General features: G+C 41.9%; 1 protein-coding gene across 1 annotated transcript in view; it reads right to left on the bottom strand.

Moving 5' to 3' along the window:
- MICAL2 (microtubule associated monooxygenase, calponin and LIM domain containing 2) overlaps nt 1–27536 on the bottom strand; it is a 219913-nt gene that overhangs the window by 6822 nt on the left and 185555 nt on the right. The window contains exons 34-36 of the mRNA XM_065882898.1: nt 24369–24461; nt 21446–21539; nt 1394–1493 (exon numbers count right to left, since the gene is read on the bottom strand). Of these exons, the coding sequence (XP_065738970.1) occupies nt 1394–1493; nt 21446–21539; nt 24369–24461 (287 nt within the window). The remainder of the gene's footprint in view (nt 1–1393; nt 1494–21445; nt 21540–24368; nt 24462–27536) is intronic.

The raw sequence follows: 27536 nt of genomic DNA, 5'->3' as shown, positions 1-27536 counted from the left end.
GAAATTGCCCCCAGGTGAGACCCACTGGTCTAGGGTAAAAGCCTTACCCCTAAGAAGCAAGTGATTCACTACCTTTTGTGACTAGGTAGATGAGTGTGTCTAATTCTGCGGTTGGGTAGTATAGTAAGTTGCATGGTGAACTCCCAAAAGATATGTCCACATCCTAACCCCTGGAACCTTAGAAAGTGACCTTATTTGAAAAAGGGTCTTTGTGGATGTAATTAAGTTAAGAACCTTGAGATAAGAATATTCTGGATTATGCCAGTGGGCTCAAGTGTCCTTACAAGAGACAGAAGAGAAGACATGGACACACAGAGAAAGAAGGCTGCATGAAGACAGAGGGAGAGATTGGAATGATGCAGTCACAAGCCAAGGGTTGCCTGGAGGCACCTGAAGCTGGAAGAGGCAAGGAAGAATTCTCCCCCAGAGGCCGCGAAGGGGGCATGGCCTTCCTAACACCTCGATTTCAGACTGTCTTCCAGAACTGAGAGAGAATACATTTCTCTTATTGTAAGCCACCCCGTTTGTGATAATATATTAGTCCAGCCCTAGGAAATGAATAGAGTTAGCAAGCCCACTTGGGCTCTCATATTTAGTCGAGCTAGCCGTAATCAGTAATAAACACTTTATTTTGATATTCTGGGTCAACTATTGACCCAATTGTCTTATTTCTCACCCGGCTCAGAACCCAGGCAGAGAAGAGGAAAATAATTTTATTAGACCCCTTCAAAGACTCCCAAAATTAACTCTCAGGGTTGGGGTGGAAATGAAATAAGACAGCGTAAGTGAAAGCACCCAGTACAACTTGTGGTGATTAGTCGGTTTATATTAAATGTTACTTCCTTTCCCTCCAGAATGGTGACAGGTAGAATGACCTTCAACATTTTCAGAGTACGGTAAGATCCATCTCTACTTTCTGATCTCCCAGCCAGACTGCAACCTCTCATTCAGAGGACAGCCAGACCGATCCCACCTTCAATCCATTAGAGCCACAAGGAAGTGGTCAGGCGATTTCAGCAAGCCCTTCCTATGATTCACACACAGAAGCCAGACACGTGCTTCCCCACTGCAGGTGTGTGACTGCAAGTGGGTCCCCCCTGGTGCGGGGGGACAGGGATGGATTGAAAGTGTCTTATCCAAATGCCCTCCAGCTCCAGACCCATTACCTGAAATCATTTTAGCCATAGGACTCCACAGCAGAGAACAGACAATTGAAGATTCTCTGCACTAATGCCAGCATGATATGCAAGACATCAAATGTCAATTTGTCTCAATCACAATTCTGTATGCACAAGAAGAAAAAATCCTGAGACTTCAACCTAGGAGGGTGGGCCACCCCACTCCCGCCCCCTTTGCTTTTAGGCCTCACTGTTATCTGTGTTGCCTTACTTACATGATCAGTAACTCCGACTCATATCGCATTAATTTATTCTTCTCCAGAACCAGCTTAAACCACTCCTGCAAAAGCTGTGCTTCATCCTGTGTGCCTGAATCTGCTTAAGAAATCAACGGCAAATGGGTTAGATTGGCATTTCTCTTCCCATGATCAAACTGCTTTGGAGCTACTTTAGGGGGCCATGTTTGTAGCAAAAAGGGCTCTGCAGTCGCATCCCCCCGACGGCTTGTTGATGCCTCGAGATCATGGACATGACAAATAAAACCCACCTGTGCATGCTCTGGGGGAGGTCCTCCTGGACATTTAGGGCATGAATACTTCAGCTCCATGAGCCATATACCCTTGACAAGGGGCTGCCACTAATGATCCCTCTCCTACCTATCTGTATGTCCTCCATAAAACTTCTATACAGGGCTTCCCTGGTGGCGCAGTGGTTGAGAATCTGCCTGCCAGTGCAGGGGACACGGGTTCGATCCCTGGCCCAGGAAGATCCCACATGCCACGGAGTAGCTAAGCCCGTGAGCCACAACTACTGAGCCTGTGCTCTAGAGCCACGAGCCACAACTACTGAGCACACACCTCAGCTCTGCCCAAACTACAGAGCCCACGCACCCTGGAGCCCTGCACACCACAACTAGAGAGAGACAACCTGCATGTCACTAGAGAGAAGTCTGCACTCCACAATGAAGAGCCCTGTGCCCCAATGAAAGACCCCGCATGCCTCAAAGAAAATCCCACATGCTGCAACTAAGACCCGATGCAGCCAAAAATAAATAAATTAAAGTAAATAATAAATAAAACTTAAAAAAAAAAAAACAGCCTAGGGAATTCCCTGGCGGTCCAGTGGTTAAGACTTGGTGCTCTCATTGCAGGGGGCCCAGGTTTCGATCCCTGGTCAGGGAACTAAGATCCCGCAGCCTAACCTACAACGTCATTTAGTCACAGAGGAGCAGTAATTGGCATTTTGAATTTTTGCACAAAGCCAAATGATGGGGGAGAAAAAGGTATTAGCTTTGAATCTCATAGGGAAAAAGTTATATCCGTTCACTCTTATAACTTAGATTATGACCTTTCTTCCTTTATTAAACAGAAGAATAACCATGAGAAAACTGACCCTGCTTTTAGATATTCAGTGTTAGATGCTAAATGTTTAGATAATAAAATGCTAAAATCTGGGCATGTTTGAGAAGCAGCAACATGGGGTGGCTTTCTAGTATTTCACCCTGAAATGGGAACACAGGCTGTGTTGCAAAGCTCATGGCCATTCTCGAAGGATTTATCCTGAAGGGTCCCATATGTGGAGAGGGAAACAGGGCAGACAGAAGATGTGACCTTGGGCCAGTAGTTTAACCTCTCAGAACCTCTGCTTCTTCATGGGGTAAACTGAACAAGAAGACACACAAGTAATAGAATAATAATAATGAGTTGCTGTTTATAATTCAGGGTTACGTGCCAGTCGATGGGCTAAGTACCTTATATGCAACTCCTCACAACAAACTCACCAGTAGGTTCTCTTATTATCAAGTGGTTTCTTCAACCACTTGATGGCTGAAGAAACAGAGGTTTAAAAGATTAGAATAACTTGCCCAAGCTCACATTTAGTAAGTAGCAGGGCTAGGGCTTGAGTTCAAGGAAGCCTTATCCTAAGCCCATACTCTTCACTGCTTGTATACCCCTCCCCTGTCCTCATCCCTCCCTCCCTCCCTTAGGCCTGTAAGGTAAATAACGCCCCTAGCACATTGCCTTGCACACAGCAAAGTCATCTATAAAAGTGAGTACCCTTTCTCCCTGTCTCCTTGAACACCCTTTTATTGATATGGAAACTGGGGTCCAGAGCACTTGATATGAAATGTCACAAATTATATATTTAGTTAATGTGCAAACTGATGCTACAATGCAGAACTTCTGATGAATTCATTCATCCATTCATCCATCCATTCAATAACGCCTATTTATGGAACAGGTGTCAGGTATTGCTTTGGTACTGGGGATACAGTGATAGATAATGCCACCTATCACAAGAATTTTGGAGATAGTAAGGCATAGTTCCTGCTGAAAAGGTTACTGTTAGATAATCTTTTGGATCAGATGGACCGAAAAGCTAAAATAAAGTAGAATATTAGAAAACTGTCACAACAACAAAGCAGCAAAAATGACTGGGAATACAGAGAAGGGAGGCTTTTCCTGGTCAGGGTGTGAGGGTGGGCTTTCCCGGAGGAGGTGATGTTTCAACTGGGACGTTGAAGAATGGATAACACTTTGAGAGGAAATAATGAGGGTGGGGGAGGATATTCCAAGAAGAGGGAACAATATGATCAAAGACTAGGGGATAGGATAGAAGATGGTGGAGACAGAGATCAGGAAGGGCTAAGGGGACATGGAGGGGAGGATGATGAGACCTTGGAGGGTATGAAAATCTGCATATAATAGAGGCCCCTTAGCCATGCTAAGGCTCTTGTACTTAATGCTGTAGATACAAAGGGACACTGAAGGTGGTTGAGTAGGAGAATGATACCTGGAGTTTCATGCAGGAAGGATTAAAAGGGGGAGAGAAATAAATAAGATGTTACAGAGCACCAAGTTGAGCTTCCTGTGCTTTCTACTTTGTCCCCACTAGCTATCTATTTTACGAATGGTAGTGTATGTATGTCCATCCTAATTTCCCAGTTTGTCCCACCCTCCCCTTCCCCCCGTGTCCACATGTCCATTCTCTACCGTCTACGCCTCTATTCCTGCCCTGAAAATAGGTTCATCTGTACCATTTTTCTAAATTCCGCATATGTGTGTTAATATACAATATTTGTTTTTCTCTTTCTGGCTTACTTCACTCTGTATGACAGACTCTAGGTCCATCCACATCTCTACAAATGACCCAGTTTCATTCCTTTTTATGGCTGAGTAACATTCCATTGTATATATTTACTACATCTTCTTCATCCATTCATCTGTTGTTGGACATTTAGGTTGTTTCCATGTCCTGGCTATTGTAAATAGTGCTGCAATGAATATTGGGGTATGTGTATCCTTTTGAATTATGGTTTTCTCAGTGTATATGCCCAGTAGTGGTATTGCTGGGTCATATGTTAGTTCTATTTTTAATTTTTTAAGGAACCTCCATACTGTTCTCCATGGTGGCTGTATCAATTTACATTCCCACCAACAGTGCGAAAAGGTTCCCTTTTCTCCATACCCTCTCCAGCATTTATTGTGTGTAGATTTTTTTGATGATGGCCATTCTGACTGGTGTGAGCTGATACCTCATTGTAGGTTTGATTTGCATTTCTCTAATGATTAGTGATGTTGAGCAGCTTTTCATATGCCTCTTGGCCATCTGTACATCTTCTTTGGAGAAATGTCTATTTAGGTCTTCTGCCCATTTTTAAATTGGGTTGTTTGTTTTTTTAATATTGAACTCCATGAGCCATTTGTATATTTTGGAGACTAGTTCTTTGTCTGTTGTTTCGTTTGCAAATATTTTCTCCCATTCTGAAGGTTGTCTTTTCATCTTGTTTATGGTTTCCTTTGCTGTGCAAAGTTTTTTTCATTAGGTCCCATTTGTTCATTTTTGTTTTTATTTTCATTTTTCTAGGAGGTGGGTCAAAAAAGATCCTGCTGTGGTTTATGTCAAAGAATGTTTTTCCTTGTTTTCCTCTAAGAGTTTTATAGTGTCTGGTCTTACATTTAGGTCTTTAATCCATTTTGAGTCTATTTTTGTGTATGGTGTTAGGGAGTGTTCTAATTTCATTCTTTTACATGTAGCTGTCCAGTTTTCCCAGCACCACTTATTGAAGAGGCTGCCTTTTCTCCATTGTAAATTCTTGCCTCCTTATAGATAGCCAGCGGGAATAAGCTATAAAGCACAGGAAGCTCAGCTCGGTGCTCTGTGATGATCTAGATGGGTAGGATGGGGGGGGTGGGGTGGGAGGGAGGTCCAAGAGGGAGGGGATATATGTATACATATAGCTGATTCACTTCATTGTACAGCAGAAACTAACACAACATTGTAAAGCAATTCTACTCCAATAAAAAAAAGAAAGAAAGAAGATGTTATTCTTTCTTAGGTTTCTTGAATGAACGACTGGATGGATGAATGGACTAACTTATAAACCTGTTGAGTACCACCATCTTCTGAGCATTGTTTGTGGTGCTGAGGGACAGGGATGAATAAGCACTGGTTCCAGCTGTTCAGGAAACTGGGAGCTTGCAGTCCAGTAGGAAAACCAACACTGCACAGGAAAATAGGACACAATGTGCCCCCTGCCATGCAACACAGGAGGGAACCAATTCATTTTGTGTGGAGGAAGTGGGGAAACCTCAGAGAGGAGACAGTAGGTGAGCTCAGCTTAAGTGGATGAGTGAGAGGCAGGAGGAGGTGAAGAACAAGGCATTCCAGGGCATAGCTGCTGAATGAAAGAATGAAGTATATAGACTGGAGATCATATATAACATAGAAATTAAGAGCCTATACTTTAAACTCAGGCTTGGGATCAAAATTCCATTCTCTGACCTATCACTGTGTGGGCTTAAGCTCTTAATAGCCTCCCTGAGCCTCAGTCTCCTCATTTGTTATAAAGATGCAGTGGAGGGCTTCCCTGGTGGCGCAGTGGTTGAGAGTCTGCCTGCCGATGCAGGGGACACGGGTTCATACCCTGGTCTGGGAGGATCCCACATGCTGCGGAGCGGCTGGGCCTGTGAGCCATGGCCGCTGAGCCTGCGTGTCCGGAGCCTGTGCTCCGCAACGGGAGAGGCCACAACAGTGAGAGGCCCGCGTACCGCAAAAAAAAAAAAAGACAAAAAAAAATGATGCAGTGGGATCGAGCACACAAAGACCTTAGCCCAGCCCTGCCACTTAGTATAAGCTCAATAAATGGTAACAGTCATTATTCAGATCATATACATGATGGGAGAACACTTAGGGGTCATCTCTCCCAGCCATGGAGGCACATAGGAATTCCCTCTACCTCCCTCCCACCCCAAATTCTACTATAATTCTCCAAGGATGGTAGAATTCCCTGCTGTCCAAGAAGCCCACTGCAGGGCTGTATACTCTTAAGTATTGAAAACTTCTTTCTTTTGATCTTTGATGGGTTGGCTGCAAGCCAGTGAGTCCAGTTGTGCCCTCTCGAGGAAAATAGAGAACAGTAACTCTATATTTTCATGAAAGACATTCAGATATTTGAAGGCAGGTCTCATGATACACCGAAGTGTTCTTATTTCGTCAGTACCTCCAGGTCATTTATCATTTTGTCATAAAAGAGCTACCCACTCTGTTTGCCCTCTAATTTCCCAGGACACATCTTAAGGAGAGTCCAGAATCAAACAACCCAGGGCGGAGAGACACCCTTGCACCTTCACCCTGTGCCCTGGGATTGCAGAAGTCCTTTTAGCAGCAGTGTCTTCACCTGGCTCTTCCTAACTTGCAGTCGAATCTGGTCTTTCCACAGCAGGGGTGGTGAAGTCTGATGACTTTATGGTCTACTTGTGCAACTGATCTTTTGCTAGACCTAATTCAAGACTTTATGTGTGTCTTGTTAATGATCATCTTGTTTATTTTGTTCCATCAAGGGGAAATCTTTGGGATATTTTCTCCATCTGACACATTTCTCCTAGATTTGGGATTTCTGTGGAATCGATAAAAAAAGGGCATCCTATACCTTTACGCTATATTGAAAAACAAAACATCAGATAGGACTAGACCAAGAACACAGTCATCTAGCCCATTAGAGACCTTTGGGTGAGACTGTTCTATAAACTGTAAATGCATGGCACCCAACTGGTACCATCCAGTCCACATTTCTGTATTTTGTCCACTAGGCTCTTAGAAGAAACTTTAATAACAAAATAATTTCCTGAAACCAAGCTTCACAAAGCCTGCTTTGTCCATTGGCATGACAAACCTCACACCACCACCCAGAAAAGGAAATGACATTTGTTTTCCAAAGTTTCTAAGTAAACACCAGTGATTCCTTAGTAATCTCTAAATTTCTTTCTCAATATTCACAATTTCTTTAACAATCCTTTCTAGAATTTTGACAAGGATCAGGACTCATGTTTCTTTCCCACATGAAAGTAGAAAATGTGCTCATCACTAGTTTTTTGGTCCAGGAATTCTTCCTGAGTCTTCAAAGACTGAGGTATATCTGCAACTTATTTCAACACCAGGGGGTTAACTCAGTCAATCAACAAATTCTGGTTTAGTAAGGCCACATCAAAGACACTACTCTCTGTATGTACGTATCATCTTTCACCCGGGCTTAGAAACCTGAATTCGTTGCTCTCCCATTTTTCTCACCTATCCAGATTCAATTTCCTCATCTAGATAGTTGCTTAACATTTCTAGATTGAGGACCATTTTCCTTGATTAAGAAAACAAAAGCGGAGAGTAGAAAACCCTGCCTCTCCCCAATCATGTAACATTATACCATCTGCTTCAGTGCTGGGTCTATCCTTGCCTTGTTTTTAATCCAAAAGAAACAGCACTGTTTTGCTGTCTTTAGAGTATTTTTTGTTGTTGCCTTTCAGATTCAGCCTCTTTGCTACATCATACCTACAGGTTCAAGCCAGACTTTTATCCTGCCTTGCATGTCCCTTCTCCAATCTTTCTTGTGTGTCCTTCTAAAATCTGGTCCCTCAGAGAGTTCCCTGTGCAGCCTCATTGATTTGTATTGACGCTGTACTCCACAAACACAGGTTGAACTGAATCAATCAATTTAATTTACTTTTTTGAGTGGAATAATTTTCAACTTTATAGCCTACAGTTTATTTTTTAGACTCTTCCTTTCCTCAGTAGTCAAAATCACTTTTGGGGATCTCTGAACATGGAATCAAGTGTAGATTTCTAGGGAATCTGCTTTCCCAAAGCATTGGATGCAGGCAGCTTGTGCCTATCCCAGGCTTGCCTTGCTCTCAACCTCAGCAATGTACTGAGATTTCCATCACCTCACTGCTACCCACCAGAGCGCTTCCTTGCAGGTCCTAATGAAGTCTCAAGCAGCACTGCCCTTCACCATAGATGCAGTAGAGCGTAGTGGCAGAGGGCATGGGCTTTGAGAGCGATCAGACCTTCTCTCCCACTTACAAATGTGTGACCTTGATCAAGTAACCTCACATCTCTCTGCCTCAGTCTCCTCTCTTGAAAAATGGGAGTGATCATAGTCGCTGCCTCCTAAATCGGTTATGAAGATTAAATGAGATGATACATGCAAAATGCTGAGCATGGTGCCTGGTACATAGTAAACATTCAATAAACTGTACCATTGTCATTACCACGCTGTTGTTTCTTCCAGTGTCTAGTTCTATAGTTCCATGTGGAGTATTTGCTGTATATCTTTAAACCTCAACTAGAGTGTAATCCCCGACTTGATTACATATGGTTAAACTTTATCTGGTAACTTCACTTGAGATTAATAAAAGCTCTTAAATAATTATATATGTTTTTTGTCTCCATGTAAACGGAAGGGTCATATGGCTGGCTGGATCGTCAGCAGTTGCTTGGGAAGAAGACTAGAGACTCTGTGCCTATACAGACTGTGTACTCAACCATGTCTCCAGCTGGTCCCATGGCTGCTGGTGAGCTGCAAGCCCTTCCAGGGCAGGGATGTGACTGCTACATCTGGGAACCAGGATGCAGCTAGAATGGCACAGCCAGAAAGCGAGCAGCCTCTGGCTGTGAATAGAATAGCCCAGTTACCTAACCCTCGCTGCCACCCCTGCTTGTGACCACAGTCGACTGGTTCTTCCTTTGCTCCTGTGCCCTCACATCATGCTCTTTCTTAGGCAAAATACAAGGATTCCACTTGCTTAAGTGAAATAAAGTAGTCAAAACTCAACACAAAACAACTTGTTAGGGCTTCCCTGGTGGCGCAGTGGTTGGGAGTCTGCCTGCCGATGCAGCGGACACGGGTTCGTGCCGCGGTCCGCGAAGATCCCACATGCCGCGGAGCGGCTGGGCCCGTGAGCCATGGCCGCTGAGCCTGCACGTCCGGAGCCTGTGCTCCGCAACGGGAGAGGCCACAGCAGTGAGAGGCCCACGTACCGCAAAAAACAAACAAACAAACAAACAAAAAAACTTGTTATTAATGGAGTCATGTAAATCAACCCACTTGTCCCTAAGTGAGCTCTCAAAAAAGCAAAGCAAACGTTGTCACTCCCTACTGAAATTCTTCTATAACCCCCATAATCAAGTTCAAATCACCTAGTCTGACAGCACTTAGTCCCTGCTTACATTAGAGGGAATGGCACTTAATGGTCCATAACTTTGTTCTCAATGGCCAATAACAGACTAAATGAACAATCCGTTCTTTAAAGTCGTGGCTTTTTAACCATTTCCTTTTGTCGGTAACGCTGAATGCTTCTCTGATTGTGTATTGATGTGTTGTTTTTCCATGTTGGGTCTTGTGTTGCTCTCTGGTTCACAACTATCTAATTCTTTAGACATGATTTCCTGCCCCCTTAGAATCTATGAGAAGTCCTAAATTGGTTTTTGCTGCAATTCTCTCAATGCCCTCAACACCCTCAGTGATGTTCTGGAGCATGAACTGGCAGTAGAGTGATTACAGCCAGGATCCTCAGTAGCAGTGTGCAAGCATCTCCCTCAGACTGGCTGGGTTTCAGCCCCTGCCTCTTGTTCTCTGGCCTCTGGTCGGCTCTTAGATCCTGTGCTCATCCACGGGCCTATTTCATTTAAATCTCTAGCCAGGCCTTCTGTACCCAGTGCTCTGGGTACGTTGACTTCCCACAGGCTCCTTACACATGATGGGGATAATTTAGAAAGCTGCACTGGGGGTCTGGCCTGATTCAGTCTTGGCAAAGCCAGGATGCTGGAAGGTAGCTCATGACCCCATTCTGGGAGCCAGAGGCTGCAGCTGAAAAACAAAAATTCTAGTCCTTCCTTTATTAAACAGCTTTTTGTTTCGTTTTGCTTTTAGCTACATATCTATTCATCATAAAGTTTTTCTTGCTTTGAATTTTATTGAAATGACATCATAGTATATGTGGTCTCTGCAACTTGCTCGTTTTAAATTCTTTCTATATGTTTCTAAAATGCCTCTATGCTGCTCATTCATTTTCACTGCTGTATATGTAATATTCAGTTGTGTGTGCCACAGTTAACTGTTCTACAATTTATCCATTTTCCTGTTAATGGATATCTACGTTGTTCTTAGCGGTTTGCTACTATGAATGATGCTGCTATGAACATTCTTGTATATGTCTTCTGATCCACGTGGGCAAGCTTCTCTGGAATATATACTTAGGAATGAAATTCTTGAGTAGTAGGTATGCGAATGTTCGGCTTTACAGCATAAAGCCAAATTGTTTTCCGAAGAGTTGTGGCTGTTTACACTCCCACTAACATTGAATAAGAGCTCCCTTTGTTCCTCACCCTTGCCAAATACTTAGTATTAGATTTTATAAGTTTTGGTAATTTAATGGTTTAAAATAGTTTCTCACTGTAGTATTAATTTGCATTTTCCTAATTACTAATGAGTATTCTTCTGTGAAATGTATATTTATGCCATTTGTCTATTTTTGTATGGAGTTATTTGCCTGTCTCTTATTGATCTTTAAGAATTCTTTACATATTCTGGAATACTGAAAATTTATTATATTTGTTGCAAATATATTTTCCAAATTAGTGGCTTTTCTTTTTTGGTTATATTTGTTGCGAATGTATTTTCCAAGTCAGTGGCTTATCTTTTCCTTTCCTTTATGGGGTCTATAGACTACCAAATTGAGGTCAAGAAGATTCTTAACTTTTCAAGTGCCATTTTCATATTAAAGTCTTTAATTTTTATGACATTGATTACATTTGTTGCAAATATATTTTCCAAATTATATGGTTAAAGATAGGGTTCAATTTTATTTTTTTCCTATATGGAAAACGAGTTGTCCTAGAATCACTTACTTTCTATGAACTGCAGTGATACTGCTGGCTTATATCAAGTTTCCATATATGGAAGATTATGTTTGGGTTTTTGTTTGTTTGTTTTTTAACGTTTTGGCCACGCCATGCAGCATGCTGGACCTTAGTTCCCTGACCAGGGATCGAACCCGCGCCCCCTGCAGTGGAAGTGTGGAGTCCCAACCACTGGACCACAAGGGGAGTCTCATGTTTGGGTGTTTTGGTGGCTTTCAGTAAAGTATTAAAGTTGGCTCCATAAAGGTTGTGCACATTTTTTTGGTTAGATTTATTCCTAGGCACCTCCTGTTTTTATGCTAATGTAAGCAGTATCTTCTTTGTTATGTCATTTTTTAGAAACCAGTGCTGAGATATGGAAATGCAATTGATTTTTCTACTTTGATCTTATTTCCAATTACATGATATAGGCTCTTATTATTTTAAAAAATTATCTCTACATTCCTTTGGGTTTCCATGTGGTTAATTCTATCATCTGGAAATGACAAAAGTTTGTTTCTTCCTTTCCAAACCTTGTGCCATTTTATCCTTGTCTTACTGTACTGGGTAGGGTCTCCTGTGCAATATTGAATAGAAGAGGTGATGGCAGGCATCCTCTTTTTTCACAGATTTTAAAAGAAATGCTTCTAATATTTTACCATTAAACAATGGTATTTGCTACAGGGTTTTGGAAGATATCCTTCAAATTAAGAAAGTTCTGACCCAGCAATTTTACTTCTGGGTATTTATCCTAAGAACACAAAAACACCAATTTGAAAAGATATATGCAGCCTTATGTTCATTGCTGCATTATTTACAATAGACAAGATATGGAAACAACCTAAGTGTCCACTAATAGATGAATGCATAAAGAAAATGTGGTATATATACACAATGGAATATTACTTGGCCAAAAACAGAATGAAATCCTGCTGTTTGTGACAACATGGATAAACCTTGAAGGTATTATGCTAAGTGAAATAAGTCACACAGAGAAGGATAAATACCATATGATTTCACTCATATGTGGAATTAAAAAAAAAAAGAACACACAAAATAAAACAAAAACAAGGTCATAGATACAGAGATCAGAGTAGCGTTTTCTGAGAGGAAGGGGTTAGGGGGTGGGTGAAATGGGTGAAGGGGATCAACTGTATGGGGATGGGTGGTAACTAGACTTGTGGTGGTAACAACTCCATAGTGTATACAGATCAGATATAATGCTGTACACCAAAACTTATATAATAATTTAAAAAATTAAGCTTCAAGAAGGCAAAATAAAAAGTTCTTTTTTTGGTAAGAGTTTTTATCCTAAATGAGTGTTGAATTTTGTCAAATGATATTTTCGTCTTCTATTGAAAAGCCCATGTGGTTTTCCCTTTTAGTTTGTTAATATGATGATTGTTAAGTCACCCTTAGATTGCCAAATTTTTAAATTAATTGGATTAAATGTTCATTATATTCTTTTATCTTTTTGAATCTTTTTTATATCTGTGGTTGTGTCTGCCCTTTTCATTCCTAATTTATTTCTTCTCTCTTACTTTAAAAAACCAATTTAAGGGCTTCCCTGGTGGCGCAGTGGTTGAGAGTCCGCCTGCCGATGCAGGGGACACGGGTTCGTGCCCCGGTCCGGGAAGATCCCACATGCCGCGGAGCGGCTGGGCCCGTGAGCCATGGCCGCTGAGCCTGCGCGTCCGGAGCCTGTCCTCCGCAACGGGAGAGGCCACAACAGTGAGAGGCCCGCGTAACGCATAAAAAAAAAAAAAAAAAAAAAAAAACCAATTTAAGAGGATAGTCTTTAGTCTTTTATTAACTTTTCCAGTGAACCAACATTTGGCTTGCTTGATCCTCTCTGTTTTATCTTTATTCTCTATTTTATTTATATCTGCTCATATATTTATTATCTTCTTTCTTTAGGTTTATTTTGTTTTTCATTTTCTAAATGAAGTTGGACACTAAGCTCATCAATTTTAAGCCTTTCTTCTTTCCTAATAACAGTATTTAAGGTGATACCTCTAAGGACCATTTTCACTGCATCTCATGAGTTTTGATCTATGGTTTTCCTTTTCATATTTAGTACATTTTAAATTTCCAAGTATTTTTTAAAGTATCAATTTGATGTTTTTTTGATCCATGAGAAATGTACATTTTTACTTTCCAAATGCATGGTTTTAAAAAATACATTTTGGTTACTGATTTCTAAGTTAATTACATTGTAGTATAGAATGTGGCCTGTATAATATGGCTTCTCTGAGATTTACTTTATGAACTAATATGGTCAATTTTTGTAAATCATCATGTAAACTTGAAAAAAATATACATTCTCTAATTTGGGGGCGCAAGTCCATTAAATTAAAGTTATTAAGTGCAATGTTCAAATTTATAGTAATGTTTTGACTCTCATTAATTGAGATGTACTAAAACCTCCTGCCATGATAGTAGAAATTTCTCCCTGAAGTTTTATCATTTTTTGTTTTATGTATTTTGAGCCTATTACAGTTAATACATACAACATTTAAAACTGTCATATCCTCTTGGTGAGTTGATCATTTAAAAATTATGTAGTGACCCTGTTTATTGCTAATCATGATTTTGGTATTAAAGGTATCTGCTTTTAATTACCCTAGCTTTATTTTGCTAGTATATACTTGCCAATTTTTTTTTTTACTTTAAACCTTTTATTTATTTATGTTTTATATGTGCCTGCTAAATAGCATATAATTGGGTATTGTTGTTTGTTAACTTTCACTACTATTATTGAGATATTTAGATTTGTTTCTACCATCTTTCTTTGTGCTTTTTATCTTTTTAAAAATGCTTTTAAACTTCTATTTAGAATTGAGTGGGGGGTTTTGTTTGGTTGATTATTTTTTGTTATTTTTTCTCCCTTTGTTTTCCCTAGCTGATTTTTTTTTTTTTTTTTTTTTTTGTGGTACGCGGGCCTCTCACTGTTGTGGCCTCTCCCATTGTGGAGCACCGGCTCCAGATGCACAGGCTCAGCGGCCATGGCTCATGGGCCCGGCTGCTCTGCGGCATGTGGGATCCTCCCGGACCGGGGCACGAACCCGTGTCCCCTGCATTGGCAGGCAGACTCTCAACCACTGTGCCACCAGGGAAGCCCTCCCTAGCTGATTTGAAGTTATACATTTTTTTTTCTATTCTTTTCATAATTACACTTAAATTTTAAATAGGTAATTTTTAATACCCTAACAAAGTCAACTTAATCAGTATTTTAGACTCCTTTTAGACAACATAAGGGCCCTGGAACACTTCACTTCTAATCATTCAACTCCCAACTTATGTCCATTTTAGTCTGGTATTTTAGTTCTATCTTTGAAAAAAAAAATCCATATTATTTTATACTGACAATGTTTATTTGTTTTACTTACATGTCTATTATTTTTTGCATTCACCATTCCTTCTTGACTATTTCAGACTGTCTTCCTAGGTTTATCTATTTTTTTTCCCTTTAAGCATATTTGCTAGAATTTTGTTTGTAGATAGTTAAATCTTTTTTTTAAACTGAATGTTTCTTTATTGTGCACTTGCTCTTGAAATGTAGTTTTTTTGGGTGTACTGTTCTAGCTTGAAGGGTTTTTTTCTTTCTTCAGTCTTTTGAAATTATTAGTCCACTGTCTTCTAACATCCATTATTGCTGTTAAGAGAGCTGTTAGTAAAAATTTTGTTCCTTTTTAAAGTGAATTATTTTTTCTCTTTATCCATTTTAATATCTGTCTTTGGTATCCCTACATTTTCACATCATTGTGCCTAGGTAAGTGTGGATTATTTTAAATTTATCCTGATTTCTCTATCTTGGGCTCCATGTATCTGTAGATTTATGCCTTTCATCCACTTTGGAAAAAATAAAGCTAGCACTTATAAACCATGGATTTGGTGCCAGACCCTGTTCTAAATGCTTTGCTCAGTACCTCAACCATTATCTCAACCATTATCTCTTCAAATAATACTCAACCTTAATTTTCTCTATTCTCTCCTTCTGAGACTTCAATTAAACATATACCAGACCTTCTCATTCTATCCTCTATGTCTATAAGCTACTCTTTCCTTCTTTCCATCTCCTTCTATTCATGTGCTGCTTTACGGTTGATTTCTTGAGATACATTGTCCAATTCACTAATTCTCTCTTCTGCTGTGTCTAAGCTACTGTTTAGTGTATTCGCTGAAGTTTTAGCTTCAATGAATATAGTTTTCAGTTCTAAACTCTCTATTTGATTATTTTTTTTAAAAAAATCTCCGATCATCAGTTTTTATTTGAAAAAATTTAAATCTAAAGGATTAAGCATTATATTTAGTTGTTTCTTTAGTCTCTTTTCATCTAGAACAGTTCCCTAGATTCCTCCTTCCCTTTTTTTAAATGACATTGACTTTTCTCACTTATTTTGCAGATTGCCTCTCAATTTGAATTTGCCTGATTGTTAAATTCAAGGTAAGCATTTCTGGCTGAGGTGCTGCATAAGTGAACATGTATCTTTCTTAGGACATCACAGCAGGAAGCTCATGATGTTAGTTTGATTATGGTTATGATTGGTTAAGGTTAAGGTGGTGTTGCCTGTTCACTTTTGTTTTTCTGCTTGCTAATTTTTGTATGTAATCTTCTATTTCTTTAAATGTTTCCCACAGAGACATAGTATATTCTGTATTTGATAACTATAGTTGAAGTTCTTGGCCATTTAAATTTGTTGATTTTGCTTGAACCTCATTCTTAGTGGCTCACTTCCTTGTGTTTTGGGTGATTTTTAAAATTATTATTATAAGCTCATGGTTTACTGAACTTAATCTGTCTGAATCCTGAGAGCCTAAACTGAGGCATGGTTTCTTCCATATAGGATCTATAATTGGTTTTGGAGTGCTGGAGACCTGGCTTAATATGGGAATCTCAAGGTTAGCTCCCCTACTTTTTGTTAGACCCAAGGCAACACTGGATTTCTGTTTTTGTGTTTGCTTCCCTCCTGGAACATGTAGGCTTCAGCATACCTTCTTTTCTCTCTCTTTTTTGGCCCTGAGAGATTTTTCTCACTTACTTAAGAGCCTAGCAATGTTTTCAAAAGTATCTTGTTGCTATGAATGGGCTTTTATAGTATTTAGTCCACCATTCCACTGCTCCACACTTCTTAGGAATCACATTCTGTATCCTTGGATGAGGTGGCCAGTTGGGTTGGGTATTTAGTTTAAAATATTTTTTTCAGGTAAAATTATTACAACAGTGTTTTTTAAAACCGAGGGTTGCAAAATTAATCTTATGGGTCACAACAAGCGCTAAAATTGAGACAGAATAGAAAGTAGTAGTCTTTTATATGCAGCAAAATTCAATATTATCTCTTGAAACATTTTATTCAATTATATATTCATATGTACTAACTTATGATATAAAACATATTTCTTGCTGCTGTCATGGGAATTTTTTTGTGTAAAGCAATTGTCTAGGGCACACAGCTTTGAAGCCTCAATGACCCTAGAATCCATGCAATGGAGAGAGGACCCAAGCCTCCTTCAGGAAGAGAATCTTAGTCTTGCCCTCACTGGGCCCATCTCTGTTACAAGGCCACTGCTCGACCAGGTGGCTACTGAGGCTAAAAACAGAGGTAAATACATAATAAATGGATTATTGACATTTGTTGAGTGAGGTAATCTGTCATAAACCTTGAGCATCCCTGCATGTCTTTGCTGAGTGTGCCAAATAGTGAGGCCTAACCATCCTGTGTCCCTGAGCCACTCCTGCAGCCAGCCAAGTAGACTACTTGCTTCCTGGGAAAGGGGGCTGGCTTATTTACTGCTTGCCATAAAAGCTGCTGAGTTCCTCTACTCTGGCACAATCGACTGTGCGCACAGCTGTCATCAGGGCCTACCAGGCTACACCCTGGCACTTAGATACAGGGTAACTTGTACCACACTGCTGCTCCTGCTGTTTGCTGTGTTGTGAGTAAAAACTCCCTTGCTCTGATGCACTGAATATCACTGTTTACTTTCAGCACATAGAGTGTAGCAAATCCATCCAAATTCCTTGGTTGCTTAGCTACCAACTTCAGAGTCTTTGTCTACGAATGGCATCAGGATTCAAACTCAGGAGTGTCTGATTCTAATATCTGTGCTATTTTCAGGGCACCTTGTTGCTTTATTATCCAGGAAATTATTATTTCTTCTGTTCCTCAGCAGCAGTCAAGATAAAAACCACAGAGTGTAAGCCAAACTACTTCCCTCTTCCTGCCTAGTTCATTGCAATTTCTCTTGTCATAATGTGTGCTCCTGCTGCCACCTGCTGGCAGCCTCAGACACCCTGCTATTTCTTTGTAAACCCCTTATCTGTGTGAAGGAAAAGCCATCCGGCTCTAAAACAAAAAAGCAAGAAGCTCAATGCAGGGATGCAGGCAGTCAGCTGGTAAACCATCCTCAAAGTTGGTAAAGCTGTAAGGGAGGAATATTCCGTTACATTCCCCTGGGGACTAATCTTTTCTCCCTCAAAGCTGATCTCAGTTTTCCCCAGATTTTACCTGTCTCCAGGTATTGAAAGCAAGCACAGATTCCGTTATCTACTAAATTTGAATGGTGGTCTCTTGCTAAACTGTGGTGTTCCATCGCACATAACACTGACCACTACACTGACAACCAACAAAACCAAAAGGTAACCAAGAAGAGTCTAAGTGGCTGCAAAGCTCGACTTGACCTCTTCATAGACGGCGAGGCTCAGAGCAATCAGGCCGCTGCATATCATGGTCCTTTACTCTGGGCAGCTAGGACCATCAGGAGAATCCATTTCCTTTGTCAAGGACGTCCATCTCTCTCTCTCTCTCTCTCACACACACACACACACACACACACACACACACACACACACACCCTACAGAACATAATGACTTGTCATCTGGGGTGGGTTGTTGGACTTTTGTTTTCCTTTGTTTCCCTTGCCTTGACAAAACGGGGAGAAACCCTTCCTGGGGGTGGGAGAGCTTATTTCTGACTGTTGGAAAAAGAGAAAGCAGGAATTGTTGTCACGACAATTGGGAGCTCATCAAAGCCTCATTTTGCTCGTCAGCCATCACTGCCCTCCGTCCTGCACCCCCGCGTATTCCTCTAATTCAATGCTTGCCTAATGAATAACTCCTAGGAACAAAAGACCCTTTCAGGCTGGCGCACATCATTATCAGAGGAGACTTGTATAACTGTCGCAAACGACTCACGTTTTCAGGCCTGTCTCTAAATCTGGTTATTCACAACCTTTATAGTTCAATATTATTGCCTAACTGTGATCATTTTCTAATTATCCTAATAATACTTATTAAATAATTCCCATTAAATCACTTGAACCAGAGCAGCCCAGGCCAGCTCAAATACAACTTAACCTAATAAGCATCGGTCATTCATTAAGCACCAGGGCAAGCTCTTAAAGGGGCTGAGTAGAATATTAAACTGCAAAGGAATATTATTATTGCACAAATGTTATTACAAGTTCGAGTGTATTAATTTCAATGCCTGGTTTGCAAATCTTCTGTTTGGTTTCCTTTAGGGCCGCCTTCTGTGACTTGACTCCTTCAGTCTCCTGCCCCTTGTTAATCTGCATCTGTCACCCACATAAGGACAATCAAGGAGAAAAAGGCCCATAAACTTAACAGGGGAATTACATTACCAAGGATATAGAGGGAATGAACAGAATCCATCTTCTGGCCAGGCAAATACACCTTTGAAAACACCATAAGCTGGCTGAGTTTCTTTAGCTGATAACTGCAAATAGCCTTTTTTTATACTGAGGGTGAGGGAGATTTTCAGAAGCTTTAAAAATTTGGTTTCCAGACTTTAAATTTCAAGCAATAAACATCAGAGAGTCAATTCTTTAAAAAGTGTGAATGGATATTTAACATTTTGTAAGATAGTATCAGTAGCCATTTATTAAATGCCTACAATGTGGTAGGCACTCTTGGGAGACTCTTGGTCCACCAATACACTTAATTCTCAAAATGACCTGGTAATGTGAGGATTATGAGCTCCATTTTTCACATAAGGAATCTGGGAGCAGAGAGGTTAAGGGATTCTCCCAAAACCACACTGCCTAAATGCAGTGGAACAGAATTTGAACACAGGGCTCCTTGACGCTTACAATTTTACTAACCCTACCATGCCATACTGCCTCCCCAGCAAAATGAAACATGTCCTAGCTTTGCTGGTTTATCCTTTTCACTTCTAAGGCTCTCCCTGAAGTCAGCGGACTCCTAAAGACAAGTGCCAAGCCTTCTTGATTGGGAATATGACCAAACATTTCATTGTGTTGAAAGCCCTGACAATGGCTGTATACAGGTAGGCAGAGACTCCAAGCAGTGAGAAACAGTTACCACTTTTGTTAAGAACCCTACTTCTAATGGGTGGATTTGGGTTCTCTTTGCAAGGAAATGCACCGAGTATTGTAAGAAAAGGAACAAATATTTATTAACATTCTCTCCCATGCCAGGCACTGTGCTAGGGCTCCCACATACATTGTTTTAGCCAATCCTCACCACAAATCCAAGGAACAAGTATAATTATCACTCCCACTTCAGAAACACAGAAGTTGAGGCACAGAGGGGTAAAGTCAGACTCTGACGTTTCCAGAGAGACAATAACTACACAGCTACAGAAGCTGAAACCACAGGGCCTCTCACGTGGACCGGCCCTTGCAGGGCTCTGGGAGCTGCCCCACAGGTTTGCCTGCATGACTTTGTATGAGCTTCGGGCCTCACAAAATCTGGGTCTGCCCCTGCTGGTACCATTATTCTAGAATAACTGAACTTTTAAGAGAACTGAAGCCCTAACCTTTCCCTATGTTGTTTATGTGACCACACACAGAGATATGTGTTTTCAGGGTCTGCTTTCTCACATTTTATATCCCAAATACAAAAGGCTAAAGACATCACATCAGAAATTAAAGAGACAATATCCCCAATATACACACATATATATATCACTGAATCTCTTTGCTGTATACCTGAAACCAACACAATATTGTAAATCAACTGGGCTTCAATTTTATAAAAGAGACAATACCCCCCATTGACCCCAATTCACTAGCAACATCACTGCTGGATGGTTTCCACAAACACATAGATTTCTTTCAGTTTCATTCCTCACTCAAAACTCTCTGCTGGTTCCTTATTCGTTATGGCATTTCACGTCTTTTTACTTTTGGTCTTTGCAGGTGCTCTTCCCTCTGCCAGAATGGTCTCCTCACCTCCCTGGTAACCTCCTGTTCCTTCTCCAGTTCTTGTCTTAACAGATCACCCCCTCCAGGTGATTAGCCTGACCACCCCCCTTCCCCATCGAGATCAGTTAGGAACCTCGTGATTCCGTCCCCATTCCACCCTAATGCTTGTTCCCATCACAGCCCCCGTCCCCCTGTGTTGTGGTTTATTCACATGTCTGTGTCCCTCAATGGACCATAAACTTCTCAAAGGCACGAAATGTCATACTTATCGTTAGAGACCTACAGTCTTAATGTCCAATACAAAGCAGACTTTCACCAGATGAATTCTGTTTGCATCTAAGAATCTGAAGCTACCAGTAGAACAGTTACTATTTATTGCTTTGCCTTGTGCCAGGTAATGTGCTAATTTAATTTCATCATATATATATTTCATCATGTATATATGTATCTCCTTTAACCGTTATTTCAGCTCTACAATATAGGAAACCACTATTATCCACATTTTAGAGGAGAAAACGAAAGTTCATAAAGGTTTAGAACGTGACTGGCCCAAGGCCCTACAGCTGATAAAGGGAACTACAGGTGGTAAAGGGAGAAACTAAGACTTTGACTCCAAGTCCAGGCTTTGAATCACTACCAACATTGCTTGAACACCCAACTGTTTCTCCTAATTTATCTTAATCCCTGAATTGCAAAGAACATTCACACTAGCAGAAGAGAGACTGGACAGACCAGAAATCCAAGGCCCACAGGCTGACTGATGCCCTGGGAATTTCAAACTGGACAACCAGTTTGATTTTGAAAGTGGGAAGCAGTTGTGGATTGAGCACCGCAGGTCCGTGTTGACAGTTCCACAGCGGGTGACAAGGTCTCACTGTTTTGCCCAGATGGTTAGACCGGCACTGTTTTCAGACCAGAGACACGGGCCCGAGCCCGCTTCTCCAGATCCGCCCGCAGGGATGCCTACCTGCTTCTCCTCTCAGCGCCTTCTCTAGCCTCACGCCCTGGATCTCGGAAGCCCTCTGCCACTCCTCCACCTCTTCCAGCTGCCTCTGGATGGCCTGCAATGCCAGGATCATATGTCACGCAGGTACTTTCAACGTGCAGAGTCATGCAAGGGCGCCAATTCTGCCACCTACTTTCCAAGAGGAAGAAGCCCTTTCCCTCGTGATGCCACCTCCTCGACTAACTGGGTAAGAACCCATGAATTCCCAAAATAACTAGAACTTGATATTTCTTTTCTTTAAGTATGAAAACATACAGCAAGGAGTCTGTGTGTAAAGCTCAATTTTCCCCCAAGGAGACAGTAAAACACTCCCCTTTGACCAGGCCAGTCACACAGACATGCTCTCAGGCAGAGGCTGCCGCACTGGGTGGGTGGTCCTCGTAGTTCCTGGACTCCTCGGCCTCTGACCATGGCGATGGCATAGCCATCAGAGCTACAGTCCCTACCCGGAGTAGGACAGGTCTCCAGGGGCAAACACAGGGCACGTTTCTTCTCCCAAGAAGAAGCAGCAGACACCTCCCAAGAAGCTGTTCTGGAGCAGCAGACGCGGGCCAGCTCCTGGGGCTCTGGGTGTCCCTCTCCTGGTTTGTCCTGCTCTTGTCCTCAGCTACAAATCGGCAACCTATTCTTTCACTGCACCACGGGGGCTCTTTATTGTCTGTGGAAGTGCACTGTGGCTTATTACTAGCAGTTTATTAAGACGAGACAGAAATGCTTATCCCATTAAGGCACCCCCTCCATAACCTTAACCTAACCATCAAGGCACCTAGCAAGGCTTGGGATCATGACTGCGTTTGCCTTTACATGTTTATTTTCCCTACCAGCTATTTCTCGCTTGTATATTAGGAAGGAAAATGAAGGGAAAGACTTTCTTCTGTACATTCTGTTCATCCCTGTCCATTTTCTCTGCTTTCAAACACACACTGCCAAAAGGCACATCTCTTGACAGAACAAACTTTGCACCTGGCAGACCAGGTGTGTTCAAGGAAGTGGCAGCTGTCTGGGCAGGTAGAATGTGTGTGTTCTTCCTTTCCTACCTTCCTCTAGCTCTGTCTCACACCTCTTCCTCCTTAACTCCACATCCTTCTAAGTCTCCCCTGGATTCAAAGTACAATCGCTGAGGCATCTGCAACCCGTGAAGAGGCCCAAGCGAGGGTAGCAGTGGGGAGGGGTGGGGACGGAGCAGCCACCTGGCTTCTTGTCTCAGCTGAGAGGGTTTAAGCCCCGAACATAAAATCTGAAATAGATGGGAATTCTATCTAAAACTACTTGTAATTTTATGCCCTCTTCCTCTCTGTCTCTCTTTTAAAGACAATTATATCTTTATAGATCTGTCTCTTGCTGGCACTGTGTAGAATTGCTAAAGGAAGGGAAACATTTAAATGACTTTATTACTGATTACTTTGCAATTATGGCTCTATAATTGTTATGGACTGAGTAGTGCCCCCCCACCCTGCCAAATTCACATGTTGATGTCCTAATCCCTAAAGAGACTGTGTTTGGAGATAGGGCCCTTAAGGAGGTAAATAAGGTTAAGTGAGGTCATACCAGTGGGCCCTAATCCAACAGGACTAGTGTCCTTATAAGAAAAGGAAAAGATGCCAAAATTCTCTCTCTTTCTCTCTCTTTCTCTGAATGCACACAGAAAAAAAGGTCATGTGAAGACACAGCAAGAAGGCAGCTGTCTACAAGCCAGGAGGAGAGTCCTCACCAGAAACCAATCCTGCAGGCACCTTGATCTTGGACTTCCAGCCTCCAGGACTGTGAAAGAATAAATTTCTGTGGTTTAAGCCACCCAGTCTGTGGTATGTCATTATGGCAGCTCAAGCTGATTGATATGGTGGTCATTCTTTAGAAACTAAGGATGAAAATCTCAAAGATTATACAGGACTGGTATGGGTGCTAGCAGATTAGGCCTCAAAAGGCCATCGTAATTCTTCTGCTATCACTGCCTACTGTCTGGAGTAAAAATAGAAGGAGGGGAAATTGCTGAGTTTGCCAATCCATTTCATAAAGACTTCTCATGTTCTCAGAAGGAAAAGTTGAAATGTTTCAAGAAAGCCTATTTCAGAAGTTGAGAATGGACAGAGGGAATTTATGGGAAGTTTTCCCATCCACTAGGTGAAGGGGGTGGCTCCCAAGTCAGTCACTGAGAAGAGTAAAGGAGGCTGGAGTAAGTGACTTCCTGCTTTTGTCAGAAACAAATTACAGGACTACCCAGCCTGATAAAGCGAACAACTGGAAGAAGGGATGTAGGGTACGCTGCATTAACATGAGTGGTCATTTTAAGTCCTTCTGTCCTAAAACCCAACTGTCCCTCAAGGCTAGGTTTGGGGTCCTCAGGGAGAGGGGGTGTGCCTTGACTTTCTGTTTCATTTTGCAGGTGGGCAGATCAACTTGGACAGAAATGTTTGGAGTAAACAATCAGGCCAGGGAATCTGTAGCAGAATGCTAGATGCTTGTGTGTTCAACTAACCTTGGAATAGAGACAGCCCCAGTAGTTGTCAGCTCAGCGAAGACACTGTCAGAAAGTCAGGGGAAGGTTGTGTCCTCACAGAGGACAAAACTAAGGCCACTCGTGTGTGGCACTAAGGACCTGGGATTGTTCCCAAGGCCGTGTGTTGGCTGCTGTTCCAGCTCACTTTGCAGGACACGTGTCTGCAGATGGAAAGGCAGCTGGGAGTGGGCCAACTCAACACCTGGGCCCTCCAGGCCCCAGAGTCCCACCAGGGATTGAGTCAGAGCCTTTAGAATAGCCACAAGCCCGGTTTCTCAGAGAAGAGAGACCTATCTTTCCCCAGTGCAATACAGATTTCCAAAGGCTTCCACATCCAGATCCCCAGGATCCCAGACCCACTCACTCAGCTCAAGTTTGTTTTCTGACCTGAGCTTTGTGAAGTCTTTTCAATTCTTCTTGCTTAACCAATTGTTTTGTTGCTTTTTCTAGCCTCCTTCTTCTTCTTAGTGTCTCCCTCTCCTACAAAAACAAAGAAGAAAAAAATATGTCTTGAAAAATGAAATTGAAATGTACAAAATACCGTCACAGACTCTGCCCTCTCCAACCAAACCACTGCTTAGCTTCTAGAACAACAATGTCAACAGAACTTTCTGCAGTGATGGAAATGTTCTGTATCTAGGCATAAGATTGCCTTCCCTACTTCACTTTGCTTGTACAAATACGTCATTAATACCACTGGGTTCTCTGTGTGCCTGGGCTAGTAGAATACAGAACATTCAAAATTGAGGCATTTAAAATAGCGGTCCAGATCTTGACGGTGCCTCTTCCAGGTTTTAGACAGCAGAGAAAGGAGCAGTAGTGGTGTGGCCAGCTCCACATATTGCAAGTTTCAGGAAACTCTTCTGATTGGAGAAGCAGCAGAGAATAACGTTTGAGCACTGGGCCCAGGAGCCATGCAAAGCTGGCATTCAAACCCCAGCTGAGCCGTGTGAGCTTCGCTATGTCATACAACTTCCTGAACTTCAGCGTCCTCTTCAGAGTGATGAGAATGATTTAATGCCTACCTTGTAGGGATGTGATAAGGATTAAATGGGATAAGGTGGGTCAAGTCCTTTGCAGAATACTTTAAAAAGATATGGGATAGATATTCAGTAAATACTATGATTTTTACCATTACCAGTATGATCATTATATTATTATTATACAAATTAGCATGATTATAATTTCTTACTAAAATCCACTATTTTTCATATGTGTGTGTATGTACATAGTTTGTATAATGTATGTATGTATACATCTTACATATACAAAATAAATGTCCAACTTGGGCCGGTTTTATTATGTTTGCCTTCTCAGACCATACACATCAATTTTCTATATTAGGATGAGAACGAGAACATGCGAGAGACTTCTTTCTAATGCTGGCAGAAATAAATATGGAATTAAAAACTTGTTACATCTAGCCTGGTGCCTGGGCATTCAGTAGCTGCGGTTGAGTTGAATGTTTGCCCATTAAAAGGACTATAAATCCACAAGTGGGGAATAGACCTAACAGGCCTGACTCCAGGTCCATAATAGAGGTCAGAGATTTTACCTTAAAAGCAAGTGCCTTTCCAGGGCTTTATGGATCCTTGGCATTCTGCCACCCATTCCATCACTCTCCTTAGGAAAGCACCTAGCTTTCAGGGTTCAGAATGTTTACAGACCATCGGTGAAAACATTTAGCTCAATGACGAAACTTGGTTTTTCTAAAATTCTCTGTAGGATGTAGAATCCTAAAGATCTTCATCCTTTCTTTCATCCTTGGAAGGAAATTTTGGCTCTCAGCACTCAAACTTATTCTATATCACATCTCTATTGCTGGAGGACAACTTCCAGATTGACTGTCAACCACTGCAGAGGTTCCAGGCCATTTGGGTGAGGGAACCCCTCCTTTAAGCAGCCAGGACCTTTCTGGGAAGACTGGGTGGGGAGGGGTGTGGTGGTATTTAACAAATATCTCTTGAGCTTCCGCTATACTAATCTACATAATAACTGTCAGCAGTTTTTGAGTGCTATGTGCCAGACACTGCACTGATTACTTCACACGCAGCATCTTATTTATTCCACAAATTACACTTATTTCACAGATAAGGAAATCAAAGCTCAGAGAAGTTAAATAACTTGCCCAAGATGACACAATCAGGAATTGGTAGAGCCAGGAGCTAAGCCCAGGTAACCTGAATCCAGTGTCCACATTTCTATCTAGCTTATTCTGCCTTTCCTGTACCAGATTCGCTGCAGATGCATCAAGGACCTCTGCTTCAAAGAAATAGCAAACTTCCCCCCTAAATTAAGACCCTTCAAACAGTTTCAGCGAGGGATGCCTTGACAGCAATGCGCTGTCTTAGCACTTCCCAGCAGCAAAGCTGCCAAACCCCAACTGCTTTATCAAGAGTCAGCAAAGCAGAACCTAGACAGGGAAAGAAAGTCCTTTAACTGCCTTTTATTAAAAGATGTGGACATAGGAAAAAAGAAGGATGATTTATTAACAAACGCTCATATAGCCTTACACTGCACCAGGCACGGTTCTCACATCCTCAGTAATGGTGATGACGATGCAGAGAAGAAAGGAAAACGTCTAAGGGCTAAGGAAGAAAAAGATGAAGGACAGAGAAAGGGAGAAATCTGGCAGGACTGAAGACAAGCTGCCTGTCTCCCTCTCTCAGATCCCGGCATTAACTTGAGGGGAGGGGGCAAAGCAAAGAGGCGAGGCTGCATATCCTGTCTCCAGTTTCCTTTGCAAAGGTTCACTTGAGCTGAGTAGGCTCTGTGCCATGTGGCTGGGGACACACCTGTATGGGGCAGAAGAGATAAAGAAACTAGAAGGGAAAACACTTCCCTCGTTCCTTCAGTGTGAGCCCTTGGGAAGTCATAAAGAAGGAACCTTTTTGCCAGCTTCCCTGCCTGAAGAGTGGGCCGTGTTGGAAGCCAGGTGAAGCGGGCAAGGTTTACCACACTGCAGGTTTATGTGATGACTGGCTCTGTTCTGGTCCAGCAGGAGACAAGGAGCTATTTGCAAGGCTTGCCCTAGGTATCATGGTCTTGCCATTTCGATGGCTTTCAGCCACTCCATTCTTTTGGTCCCCATGAGTGGCAGAATGGCTGATGCTGGGGCTTCTGCCTCATTTGAATACAGAATTAACTCAGGGTCACTCAAGGGGGTGAGAGGGTCTGTAAGGAAATCCCAGAAATCAACACGACACATAGAATTCATTGGTACTGAGTGTCTAACTAATCATGGCACCCACGGTTAGAAATCAGAAATCCCTATGTATTCTCTTGTTCTCATTCTCTCTCTCCCCAGCATGTCCCAGCTCCCTCCTGACTTACTTGCTCCAAGGTGAGCCGTGGGGAGCTGGAACCCCTGAATGACTTGAGATGATGCCAAAGCTCCTAGTGCTAGATATGGAAAAGTTGAGTTTAAGTAAATAAATTTGGTTCTCTCTCTTTCTCCGCAGATCCTTACTGCTCCAAAAAATAAACACTGCCAGAGCAGTGAACTGCTTCTGTCCGCCCAGGAAGCATATGATGTCCAGTCATTCAGCTCTTCCA

This window comes from Phocoena phocoena, chromosome 8 (genome assembly GCF_963924675.1).
Source record: "Phocoena phocoena chromosome 8, mPhoPho1.1, whole genome shotgun sequence".
In the NCBI taxonomy this organism is placed as follows: Eukaryota; Metazoa; Chordata; class Mammalia; order Artiodactyla; family Phocoenidae; genus Phocoena; species Phocoena phocoena.
Note: the sequence above shows the minus strand (reverse complement) of the source record. Positions and strands in the feature narration are given on the sequence as shown.